Below are 13,148 nucleotides of genomic sequence, written 5' to 3'. Positions count from 1 at the left end.
TGTGTGTGTGTGTGTGTGTGTGTGTGTGTGTGTGTGTGTGTGTGTGCGTGCGTGCGTGCGTGCGTGCGTGCGTGCGTGCGTGCGTGCGTGCGTGCGTGCGTGCGTGCGCGCATGTAAGTAGACCTTTACTGTATGTGTCCGTGTTAAATTGTGTGTAGACAGGCCTAAAGACCTTTCTATTTAGGAAGGTGTTTTCGTGTTAAATTGTGTGTAGCTACTGTCAGCAATATATACATTTTTTAAACTTTGTTTTACCTTTTGTGATTGATAGTTTTCATGCAATATAAAAATCTATATAAGCTATATAAAATACATTATTATTATTAGTAATTAATTATTAAAATAATAACATTATTTTAGGCTATTATTAGCTTATGTGTTAGCAATTAATTAAATCAATTTCAAGACAATAGGTTGCAAAAGAGACAAGACAGATAAGAGATATTAGATAGAGATGATTAGGAATCTTATTTTTTTTAAAGGGAAATTAAATAAGACACTTTCAATATCCATGTAAAATAACAGAGATTTCATTAAATATGTATTGTCTCAAGACAGATGTTTATCTATTAGATCTGTACACTTTTTAATGAACAACACAATGTCTAGTTAACACATCTGCTTCTAAATGAGTCGCTCTTTATCAATTCAATTCAAAGGAGCTTTATTGGCATGAGAAAACATATGTTTTCATTGCCAAAGCAAGTGGTTCTCAAATTGGGGTCCAGGGACCCTGCAGGCTTCTTTGGGGGGTTCCAAATGGACCCTTAAAGGCACCCCCAAAATGTTTTTCCCCCCCTATTGAATCATAATGTAATGTAGTAATCAATAGAACATTTTTTTCATTTTGGGGGTGAACTAGGCCTACTCCTTTAAGTCTGTAAATGGGGGGGGGGGTCCTTGGAATTAAAATGTTTGAGGACCACTGACCTATGACACAAGATTTAAAAACAGGACATAATAAATGCAAAACGTTGTGGCTATCAGCGTGTGTGTGTGTGTGTGTGTGTGTGTGTGTGTGTGTGTGTGTGTGTGTGTGTGTGTGTGTGTGTGTGTGTGTGTGTGTGTGTATGTACACGTGCGTGCGTGTGACGTGTCAAAACCGTCAAAAGTAACAAGGCTGTGGCGTGTGCGTGTGCAACAACGCACGGCAGCCAGCACATAACTCCGCCCAGGTCCTCGTGACGTTTCGCGGAGAATGTCGCCAACTCCAGGCTTCAGTTGTAGAGATGGCAGCGCTGAGACAGGAGCATCGCTATGGACTCTCCTGTGGGAAGATCAACAAAACCACCCCGAATAAAACCCTCTATCACGTAAAGCTCACTGACACTGCCATCCGGACGCTCGAAGCCTACCAGAACCTTAAGGTAAAGGCAACAGAATGGGACTGCGTTTTCGTTTGAAGACTTGTTTTAGGTCATAGTCTAATCTAAATTGTGAGTGAGAACTATTACAAAAAAAGGGGAAAACGGGACACTTCTACATCTTGAAAAGTTCCTAATAGTTGAAATACTCAGCACCATTTGAACTAAAGTGTCATCGAGAATAACGTGGTTATTATAGGGTATAGTCTATTCGTTGTCTGAGGGTGAGACAGTTACACAGGACGGGACATAGCCTATCAGGCGGAGCTTGATTTATTATGATCATAGTTGCTTTACTCTAGGGCAGTAGTCTATGATGAATGAATGGAATTTGTTTAAGTTGCACGAGCCTTGAGCAAATCCAATTTGGACCTTAAATAGATCTAGATAATTAATGCTTAAATAGCCAATTTACTTATGAAAATATAAACGTAGTCTATTCAAGTTCGGATAAGAAGCGTTTATTATGCTTTTACATTAAAGCTAGAAACAGTCACTCGTGACTGATGCCTATATACAGTTTATAAGCTATCTATCGGCGAAAAATATTGTCAGTCATTATAGGGCTCCTTTTCCGCTCGCCCGTCAGGTAATGAATGTCTACTGTCTAGCCTACTATACGCAAATTGTCCGTAAGCAGTAGGCTAAGCTATGAAATCACTTTGGATGTTCTGTGTAGACAAACTCTCGTTTATTTTCTCTTGACTGTTTTGCTTGCGTGTGTCAGATAACAATATACTCCCTGTCTCCCTCAGATATTTATGGTTTAGGCTAAAATCCTACTTTTGTGAGTTTTCTGACAGTCACTGCTATGCCTATAAATATCCCTACAGTTATTTGCTTAAATGTCAGCAGCTGTACCACAGAATGGGAGCTGTGGAGTGTGGACATGGGTTCGGTAGTTTATAGTCCACAGCCCCGCAGAACACACTCCGTTGCTTATTGGCAGTGGTGGAAAAAAGTAGCTTACTCACATTTTGTAGGCCTACTTAAGTGAAAGTATCAATAGGCCTACTGCGATATAGAAATACTCTGTTACAAGTAAAAGTCCGGAATTCAATGTACTCGAGTAAAAGTAGGCCTACAACGTGGGATCAAACTGTAGTTAATAGAGGCCTACCAGAAGTAAAAGTAGGCTACTCATTATGCAGAATGTCTCATTTCACTGTTTCAAATGTATAAGACACATTGTGAGCTTGTATTTTCAATGGCCGAAATCTAGGCCTATTATATAGGCCTAGGGCTGAAGTGGCTAATGTAGGCTATGTTTTAGTAACTATAGTAAGTAAAGTTTTCAATTAATTGTAGTCGAGTAAAAGTACAACATTTGCCTCTGAGATGTAGTGGAGTATAGGACAAGTATTGTCAATTGGAAATACTCAAGTAAAGTACACATACCTCAAAAGTGTACTTAAGTACAGTACTTAAGTAGATGTACTTAGTTACTTTCCACCACTGGTTGCTCATTGGGTGGTGGGGCACAGCAAGTTGTTGCTGGGCTCTTGTGCATTGTTGTTGCCCTTGCACGGTCGGAAGCCCGCCCAGTTCCAAAGCTCATTGGTCCGCCAGGCAGGGTAAACTCCTGTGCCGCTTGCTCCAATCAGAGTGCTGTACAACTTCCTCCAGGCCAAAACGCAGGATAGGTTACCCCACTGAATTATTCATCCTCACAGGCAAACCCTGGGGTGCAATTGTCAAGGGTTACCAAATAAGAGGTTATCGGCATATAAATGTTTCAGTGTTTCTGTTTCATCGATAAGTTTCCACCACAAAACATGATGGCTGTTAAGAATGTTCAAATTGATCCAAATTCAAATGCTTTGAGGAAATGGCTTGGGTCTGTCACTGCTGTCACTTGCAGATAATAGGTCTTATCTCTCAACCAATCTCTGACCTCTGAAGTAGGCAATACATTTTTAAAACGATATTTCAGCTTTGTCAACAGAAGAAAGATATTTGTCTTCAGATGAAAGCAAGACGTCCTTTCGATCACAATCTCAAACCAGGCACATTATGTTGCCCCTGTTATATAAGGAATTTGGTATTTTCAGTTCAGCTTTACAAAGGGAACACAGGTTTCAACCAGCCACTGTACAGGGCTTATAGAAAGTACTTGTTTACACAGATATAATTGGTCCTAGAATTAGCTTAGGCTGCCCTTTGGGATCTGTTGCAACCTTTACCCGTTTCGGGAAATAAACAGAATAATGGAGGAGGGGGTTTAACTTTGTAACACCCTCCCCCCAGTCCCCCCTACACACACACACACACACACACACACACACACACACACACACACACCTAGAACTGACTGCAAGGTTTTCTGCTAGATTGATTGATCAGATTCCACTGAACAATGGTGCTGAAAATCTTTAATGTGGCAGCCTGTCAAAATTATTAACTATGTCACTGAGCCACTAGGGCAATGCCTAATTGAAAAATTTCAGTTAATGTGATGTTTGGCTTTTACATTGGGTATTATGCCGAGCTGGTGTTGTCAGAATAACCCTGTTGTGCTTACCTTACAGTATAGGGCTCTTATTATATATATATATTATCTAACGTATTATCAATTAAAAAACACCATATTAACTGCCTATCTGATTGACAAACACTCTTCAACCATATTACAAATCCAAATCCATTTATGTTAAATGTTAACCAATTTCTCTCTCTTTCTCCGCAGGGATCACTTCCAAATCAGCCAGCAATTTGCTTCAAGGGGAGCCAGGGGGTAAGATGAATGTGTTTTGCATGTCCTTCCTAAGGCTTCAGAAATTGAATGCTTTAATTAGTTCTGATTGGGTGTGCAGAACGCTCATGACTGTCCCTCTACATTTGCTCATTTAATTCCTAAGGCATCTGATCGGCAGCTGCGTACTGTATATCTGATGTTAGGCCCTAGAGGCCTGCCTTTGCGAGACTGCAAATGTTGTGATATGGTGGAGTTCTTCTCATGTTTGCTATATAAGTGAAAAGCCTCAACAATCCGCACAGGGAATGTGGTTATTGTAAATGCAGGCTTGATTATTTTCTCAGTACCCTCAACCATGAGTAGTGCAGGTCTTTCCTGGGATGCAGAGGGGTAGGGAGGCTGTAGTACACGGTTTGCTCAACCTGAATGCATAGAATCAAATATCTTGGATTGTGAACATAAGGAGGGGGGCATAATCTACAAAAACACTTGGCAGTAAAATAGAGAGGACATTCCTGTGAATTGCCAGTGAAGAAAGATGCCTGTGTCCAGCCAGATTAGCCCAGCCACCACTACTGCACCCTCCCCAGCTCAGGCCCTGCTAGGCTATCGCACATTTGCCACACAATCGGCCCTGTCTAAAAGGAGCTGCTCTAATCCCTGCAAGAGCCGATTGCATTGACGAAAGTGACTTTGCGCTGTACAAAAGTGCTGGCCCCGTGTGCTAACCTGGGCTCTGGTAGCCAGGGTACATTATACCCCCAGGCCACTCGCCAGGTTACTGGGTCAGGCTTGCAACTGGGCAGGCTTTGTTCAGAGAGGGGGAGGTGTGGTGGTACATGAGGTGGCGAACCACAGGGATCTCCCATGTCCCCGTGCTTGTTGTCTCAGTACAGACATGAATGATCTGAAACACAGGGTTTATTTCCCCCACATATCTTGACAGTGCTGATCAGCATATAGAAACAGTCGGACCTAATGCAATTGCAAAATGGGCGATGCACATTATGCTTATGGACGATTGCGGACTTCCAGTTAAACAACGTTATGTCTGTACAATTTAAGTATGCTTTAATCATTGAATAGGGTTTGGTGATTAGGCTATATCTTGGCTGGCACTTTACATATTCAAATTGCTTGATGTGGAATTCAAGCATGCCCCTCCCTCCCTCACACACAAACACACCCACCCACCCCCTGTGTGTGACAATGGTCCCTGGGCTGGACGACTGAGCTTTAATGAGATAGTTGCAGCCGTTGGTGGGGGGAAAGACAGATTTAGCCGTTGGTTGGGGGGAGGATGCTGGTGAACGTGGTAGTATGGAGAGCAACTAACATAACGGACATCAAGTCTGTGCTTGTGTCCAAGTTTGGAGGGCCCCTGTACTATACTTTGGACTAAAAACAACTGGGGGCATTCCCCAGCATTTTATAATCATGCTTATCATTGCTAAAGTACTTATTTGTAAAAAAAAAAAAAATGGAAGAAATGGAGGGGGGAGGGGTCTGCAAGTAGTATGAGGTCAAATGCAGTGCCGAGCGGCCTGCTGACCAGGGACCAGTGGTGGTTGTAGAGCCGACAATAAAGGGCACTTTTTGAGCGGTGGTTACACCGTCTCCTATACGTGGCCGTGTGTGTATGCGTGTGTGTGTGCGTGTGTGCGTGTGTGTGTGTCTGTATGTAGCCTGCAGGCCTGCAGTACCTTTTATGACCACACATGTTAAGGGAGGGGCGCTGTTGTTCAGGCCAGGCCAGACCAGGCACACACGCACACACACACACACACACACACACACACACACACACAGGGGGGAAGGGGGGGGGGGGGGGGGGGGGTAAACCACCGCTCAGTTCACACGGGTGTGGTTTTTTTATGCCAACTCACATCACATTTCCTGTCTGGAGGCACCTCCAGGGCCATGAAGCCAAAGGCGTCCCTCAAAACTGCTCTCTTGGCAGTCACTGCTCCAGGACTCAATGTTGTCAGAGGCCAGTGCTCCAATCGAGAAATAGCATGCTGAGGTTTTCACCAGAGTTTTTTTCAAATTTTTCTTGGACCCTGCAATTCACACTACTCCTGTAAATTGTCTTCCTGGGTTTGTAATCAAATACTAAAGGCGATGGCCTCGATCTGGAACCAGTGTTGAAGGAGAGTGTATAAAAAAGTCACACAAACTGAAAACAACAACAAAGGTTTACTCAGTTGTAGCATGCGTACAATCCCTCACGAGGCAGGCAAAAGCTGAATTCAAAGTCTGCATGTTTACACTGCAAGAATATCTTTGGGTAGAACGTTCTTTGAAGCCAAGGCCCTTACATGCGTAAAGACCAGTGAATAGGACAACTGATCCAGGATCTCTAGGCTGGTCATGTGAACATTTGAACTTAATTTTGACTTGCACATGACTGACAGACAGGAAATAAATTAGGATTAGAACTTCTTATACCCCCCCTTTCACAAACACACACACACACACACACACACACACACACACACACACACACACACACACACACACACACACACACACACACACACACACACACACACACACACACACACACACACACACACACATACTTGAGCAAGAGCACATACATACACGCACGCACACAGACACACTAATTTAACCAGTATATTAGATTCAAAAGGACATTGGAGAAAAGTGATCATTAATTAGTTAGGCTGCACAGGAAAAGAGAAGACATTATCCCGGTGGTACAAGTTGAAAGTGGGAAAGGGTGATGCAACTGTAAAGAAATAAGAGAAGGGAAGATAAATCATTTTCACTATTCATAAAAGCTGCCGGTTAAAAAAAAATCAGGTCTGCATTACTTTGAAATCATCACCAGGGACTGAGAAATATATTCGGTGCAGGTTTAGTTCCCATGGCCAGGAATTTCACATGCTGCTGCTTATTTTCCTTAAGGGCTGGCAACACATAGTCCTCGCTAGCATGTTCTATATCCATTTAGTAATACATTCATTTCATAGTACTTCTTCTTATACCTAGAACCAAGCTATAGGAAACAATTTATATAGTCCCCCCCCTGTATATTTTGTCGCATGAATATATTGCCCAGTTTTAGGGGATATTTTTCCTGTAAAGAGAGAATGGTTATGACTTGTAAATACTGTATTTTGGTATTGTATTGTAAACATGTTGAGATATGGCTATTATATATTTTTCCCTTTAAATAGTCATATAATAATGAGCAACTTGCACTTTGTTATTGTGGCTGTCTTAAGAGACTAATCTTACTGCTGGGTTAATGATTTGACAATGGAGTCACTTCTTCTTCCATTCATCAATAGTGAATTGCAATGTTCCAAGCCAATGAAAGGATGTTTCTCTGTCTGTGGCCTTGTCTATATTTATATGCACAGCTGCTGGGTTAAGGCAGTGGTGCTCAGAGGCGGGGGAATGTAGCAGCGCTCTTAGAGATTATTCTCAGGAGGACTGGAGGCTGGGCTTCCCGTGCCCTCCCCCTCCCCCCTGTCTGCCCCCCTGATTATTGTGCCATTTCACCCCGTGCCTTGGCTGAATCCTTGGGAGACATCAGGACCTCTATCTTACACATGGCTGCTTTTTGGTCTAACCCCCATCATCACAGCGCTTTGCCTTCCACTGAAAATAAGCTTTTGCCATGGCCGCGCGCGCGTGTGTGTGTGTGTGAGCGTGCTGGCGTGTGTGTGTGTGTGTGTGTGTGTGTGTGTGTGTGTGTGTGTGTGTGTGTGTGTGTGTGTGTGTGTGTTTTTGCACATGCACACCCGCCAGGCCAGGGTGGGACTTTTTTCCTTCTTCTTCTGGAAGCTTATTAGAATAACAATAAAAGGAATGCGGTCAGAGAGCAGTCGTCTTCCAGTGTGTGTGTGTGTGGGGGGGGGGGGGGGGGGAGTTGTCCCACGTGTGTCTGAAAGGGCACACGCCACTCTATTCATCCAGATGTGTCAAGCGAGGCAAAAGTCCCGGTGTGCCCTGCCCATCTGAGGCCCACTGTTTTTCACGGAAGGGCAGTTTGGCTGCAGGATTTTTTAGATGGCCTTATTTTAGGAACAGAACCTCACGAGATCCTGAAGCCGGGGTAAAAGTGCTCTGAAGTCAGCTCCCCTGTCATTATGGCATACTGTAGTTTCAAACAAGGACTTGGCCATGGATATTATTGTGACGACCAGAGCACTTAAAGCCAATTTTGCAGTTACAGGAAGTGTTGGCTGTAGACAAAGCAAAGTGTTGCAGATGATCAGAATTAAAATAATGTATAATGTGGTTATGAAGGCGTTCATAGAGGTTGTATTCTTGGGACTGCCAGTTTAATGGTCATCCATGTTGTTTAAGTGCACTTGAGCGAGACACATATTCCCTACCTGTCCCAGGGATTCCACTAGAATAGAATAAGAAACTTGCACAACTATTCAGGCTAAAGTCTGTCTGCCAACCAGGAAGTTGAGACATTAAAACATTGAGGTGGTGTTACGTGAGGTGAGGTTTAGTAAACAACCTGTGATACTAGATTAAGTGTCATTCCATTGGAAGCTGCCTGAGACCTTTAAAAAAAGAGTGCAAATATGCTCGGCTGGCGGTGGCTCAAAAGAAGTCTTCCTGCGACATTGATTTTTATTCTTCCCGTTATTAAAAACTCAGCACAACAGGATACAATTGACATTGGCACTGCAGATAAACAGGAATATATGGACACACGGTCAGAAGGCAGTGTTTCTGTCTGTTGTGTGCTGTAGCTAGTTTACTCAAAGCCTTCAATTGGAGATCAGCACCCGAGAGCTATTGTTTAAACTTTAACCTATAGGGTGAAAGAAGGCTAACAAGCTTATGTAATTCTTTGTACTATTATGGTCAAATACAAAAGTAGATAGATAGATAGATAGATAGATAGATAGATAGATAGATAGATAGACAGACATTATTGATTGCCTATAAATACAATTCTCAATCTATCATTTCAAGTCAAAGATTGAAATGGACTGATGATTGGGATCACAGTTAATCGTGACCAAAGAATAGCAACTCGATCAAAGGTCCCTGCCTATTCTCACCAATTGTGTGTGTTTGACCATGTGAGCATTCAGAGTTTGTTATTGAGCAGGGCTTATCTCCTTCCTCGTTGTGCCCTGGACGACGTGTACACGTCACTTCCTGGTGCATGTTTTGGATTTGGTCTGGTTCCTCTTGAGTTTGCCTGTAAGTTCATCAGCTTTGGATATGTTTCCGATATACAATATGTGAATTGTTAAAGGATTACAGACTGCCAGGGCCAGTAATGGAAGTATAGCACAATGTTCCCAAGTGGATCAGGATCACTGCATTGCTTGAATTGCAGAGAAAAAGTGTTGTTCTTCTCTGCTTTATTTGTCTCTGTTGAAGTAATCTCCGTGCAAAGACATCATGTACATTTTTGTCAAATGTAGTAAAGATAATAGTAATGAAGTAAAAAGGGTTTTAGAATGGCATGACTCGGTTTACAATTTAAATCCATGTTCCTTCTCTCAATATACTGTTACCAATGCTACGCAAATTGAGAACAGAAGAGTGTTTTGTTTTAGTCTTTCGGGATTTAAGGGTTTCCCCACATCCATTGATTTTAATGGCAGTTTTTGAAAAGGCTTTGAATTGTTGAGATGGTGGGAGAAAGCACTGGTTCATACTGCTCTGCTATCATCTGTTGTTTTAACATGGGGGCATTTAAAAATTCAAACATGACCATGACCAGAAAGTGGTGTCTCCATGTTCAGCAGAGAGGGAGTCACCCCTAGGAGGGATGGGGAGGCTGGAGAGTGTTTGTGGAGGTTGACAGATTAGCCCCGGCTCCTTGGAGAAGACTGATCTTGCTTGGCATGAGAGGCAATACCTTGGGGGATGCTCGGCAATTGCCCATCCCCACATCCCCACACTGCTCCCGTCAAAAATACCCAACCCCCCACCTCTGGTTCCCCTGTCTCCCAGTCCCAACCCCCACCAATGGGTTGGATAGACTTTATCACATCCACCCCTCACTAAAAGCATGATTTAGAGCCAAAGAGGCGATCTCACATATGTGTTCACAACAAATGAGTCACTGTGGAATCATAGATCACATTGTAAACAGTGGTGGGGATAACGAATAGCCATAATTAATGTAGCCGTGTGTTTCCCCGAGGCACTGTTTGTCGTCATCACGTTTGTCTGCCTCTGCCACTGAAATGGTGCCTTCCTTTCAATTGACACTTGTGTGCTTTTTATTGACGGAATAATGGCTCAGTGCGTTGAGTCCATTTGTATTGACAGAATAATGTCTCAGCGCGTTGAGTCCATTAGAGAAATTACAGTGTCACATCCTTCTGTGCTCGCCACGGTGACTTGCAACTCTCAAATAACATAACACATAACAACATGTTTGGGAGTGGGAGGTCAATTGCAATAACAAAACAGCATGTTTTGGGGGATAGATACATACACTGCCCCCCCCCCCCCCCCCCCCCCCCCCCCCCCTTCATTGCTGAGTCGCTTAGCAATGTTTAGCACATTCCGGGGAGTGGATTGTGAAGGGGCTATCCCTCCCTCATGCACAGGCTTGAGGGAGGCATTAACACACCCCCCCACCCACACCACCACCACCACCACCACCCCACCCCCACCCAATCAACACACTGCCACTGCCACACTGTTCATGAATAATCCAGGCGGGCCGATGGACCTGCTGCGCTCAGCTCTGCAGGGGAAAAGACACTAGAAACAAAAGATGGACATCACAGCCAGTGCTGTGCTGGGCTGAGACGAGATGACAATGGTAGCTGCACTGCAAAAAAGCCTGAGGGATGATTTAACTCCGAGATGGTAAAATGGATCTAGTTTGTGGTCAATCTTTGCACGCTCAGAGTTAAATTAACAGTCAGAATTTTGCAGCGTAGTGTCAGTACAGACACAGCCTTCAGAGTAAATCACATATCCAGGCGCCTGCTCCCATTGCAGAGCTGCCACGCCAAATACCAGAGCCGGGAACTCTGCCTCCTCACTCACGTTTGCAAAGAAAAGGAGAAAAAAAAGGGTGAGAGATAGAAAGGCCAGCCTCTCTCATCTTTCCTGGCAAAATGTGTTTTGCCGACCTGCTGTAGAAGAAACGAGAAAAGTAGATCTAGTAAAAGTGATCTATCTCTTTTTAGTGAAAACATTTCCCCCTAAATCTCACACCAAACAGGAGTCATAAGAAAGTGCTGTTTCAATAAATTGAAGATGAGTGGATCCAGTGCTCACGTGGGGGTTGGAAGTTGAACGTGGAGTATAGTTTTCCATGGACTTCGCCGAAAGTGCCCTTTGTCCACGTCCCACTGTGGGAGCTCCCCGCTGCCAAGTTTTTTCCGTTCCGGTCCAGTTCACACCTTACAACAGCCTCAAAGTATTTGACATCTCCAAACACACACAGGGCTGAGGGCAGCAGATGTGGCTGGGCTCGGGCCACAGAGGTGGTTATTGTATCTGCCATGGCGGGGCGGGGGGGGGGGGGGGGGGGCAGTGCAGCCATGGTGCTGCTGACGATTGCCATTTGACTGGGATGAGCATAACTAGCCTGGGGCCAGCCTAGATACTAATGCATCTAGCTAACTAACTGCAGTATCCCTCCTTGTTTTAACATGGCTGGGATGTCTAGCTCAGCTAGGCTAGAGCATAACTGCAAGGATTGTAACAAAATCTGAAAAATCTTGGTTAGTTTAACTTGGACTCATACTACGATGGTACTGTACTGACGGTACTGTTATCTCTGCACCCCTTTTGCTCATTCTTTGAACCTGGCATCCCTGTCAGTCCATTCATGTCCCAGAAAAGGCAAAAAATAGCAGATCTACAAGCTTTGCACCGGGACGTATCTTGAGCGACTATTTCACTTTTATATAGTTCTTAAATGTTTAAGACATTTCATTGCAAACAAGAGGACAGGAGCACACACCATTAGTGAGGAGGTGCTGCTGACCACGGGAGATAAACTGTTGTGAAGAAAGGAGGTCAATGGAAGGTGTTTATTTTACCAACGTTTCAACAAAAAAAATCCCACCCTGAAGAAGTTTTTTTTTGTTGTTGAAAAGATTATTGCATCATGGCTACGAGTTGTGCGACCTCCTTTCCTTAAGACCGTTCATTGACCATATTCATACACTGGTGGCCAATTTACACTTACATCACTATTCATATTCGCTGTTCGTATTAGTTGATCTTTTGCTAAGGATCACTTATGCCTAATTTACGCTTGTATGACGAAGCTTACACCAGGCTACACAGAACTCATTATACTCTCAGTAACACACATACTGTACAGTACATGATGAGTCATGACTAGTTTTATTTTGTAAATATTTAATCCTATCTGAAGAGGAAGTGAAAGTTGAGCTTGATTCAGAGCATTGGTCTGTATAATATCAGTGTTATGATGTTTACTGGCAACGACATTAATTACAAACACTGCAAATGTAAAATAAAATATTTTTAAGCATATCATATTTTACTGTCACACTTACTTTACTTAATGCCTCTGTTGGAAATGAAAACCATGCATCCTATCTTATTTGTATGTTTTTATTTTGTGGCATAGCCTATCTATCCCATTGTTTACATACGTACTGGAGAGATATGAAACCCCATGTTAAATATTTTGTGAAACCATTTGACTGATAATAGTTTGATAGTGTTGATTGAAGTCCGTCCTGAGCTCCAGCTGTGGTTTGGCTTTGGAGATGTTTGACCGTAGACCCCTGCAGTGACCTGTTGGAGTCAAATTAGGACTGATCTACAAGTTCGCCGTGCTGCGAACTTGTAGATCTGCCATTTTTTTAGAAGTCGTGAAAATGTGTGCAAATCTTTGAATATATGTATTTTTTAAGCAAATATTTGTAACTCAAAATCTGCGTCTGGGGGGTCCCTGCCTGGAACTAAATATTTTGAGATAGAGGTCCGTGGCCAAATACATATCATTTTGGGGGTCCTTCACATGAAAAAGTTTGAGCACCACTGACATAGAAACATAGGTTTTTCAAAAAAAAAACCTTAGAAGGATTTGAACTATTCAAAGACTTTTCAAGATTTTCAAGATTTTTCAAAAA

General features: G+C 43.2%; 1 protein-coding gene across 1 annotated transcript in view; it reads left to right on the top strand.

The window, feature by feature from the left end:
- Positions 1–1,223: 1,223 nt before the first annotated feature.
- The window catches only part of LOC308293882 (RNA polymerase II elongation factor ELL), a 33,687-nt gene continuing 21,762 nt past the window's right edge, over positions 1,224–13,148 (top strand). The window contains exons 1-2 of the mRNA XM_080736531.1: positions 1,224–1,367; positions 4,051–4,098. Coding sequence (XP_080592657.1) covers positions 1,230–1,367; positions 4,051–4,098 — 186 coding nt within the window. The 5' untranslated portion in view covers positions 1,224–1,229. The remainder of the gene's footprint in view (positions 1,368–4,050; positions 4,099–13,148) is intronic.

Source organism: Nannobrachium achirus (assembly GCF_963921795.1).
Source record: "Nannobrachium achirus genome assembly, chromosome: 11".
Lineage (NCBI taxonomy): Eukaryota > Metazoa > Chordata > Actinopteri > Myctophiformes > Myctophidae > Nannobrachium > Nannobrachium achirus.
The sequence above is the reverse complement of the archived record's forward strand: the minus strand, read 5'-3'. Positions and strand labels throughout refer to the sequence as shown.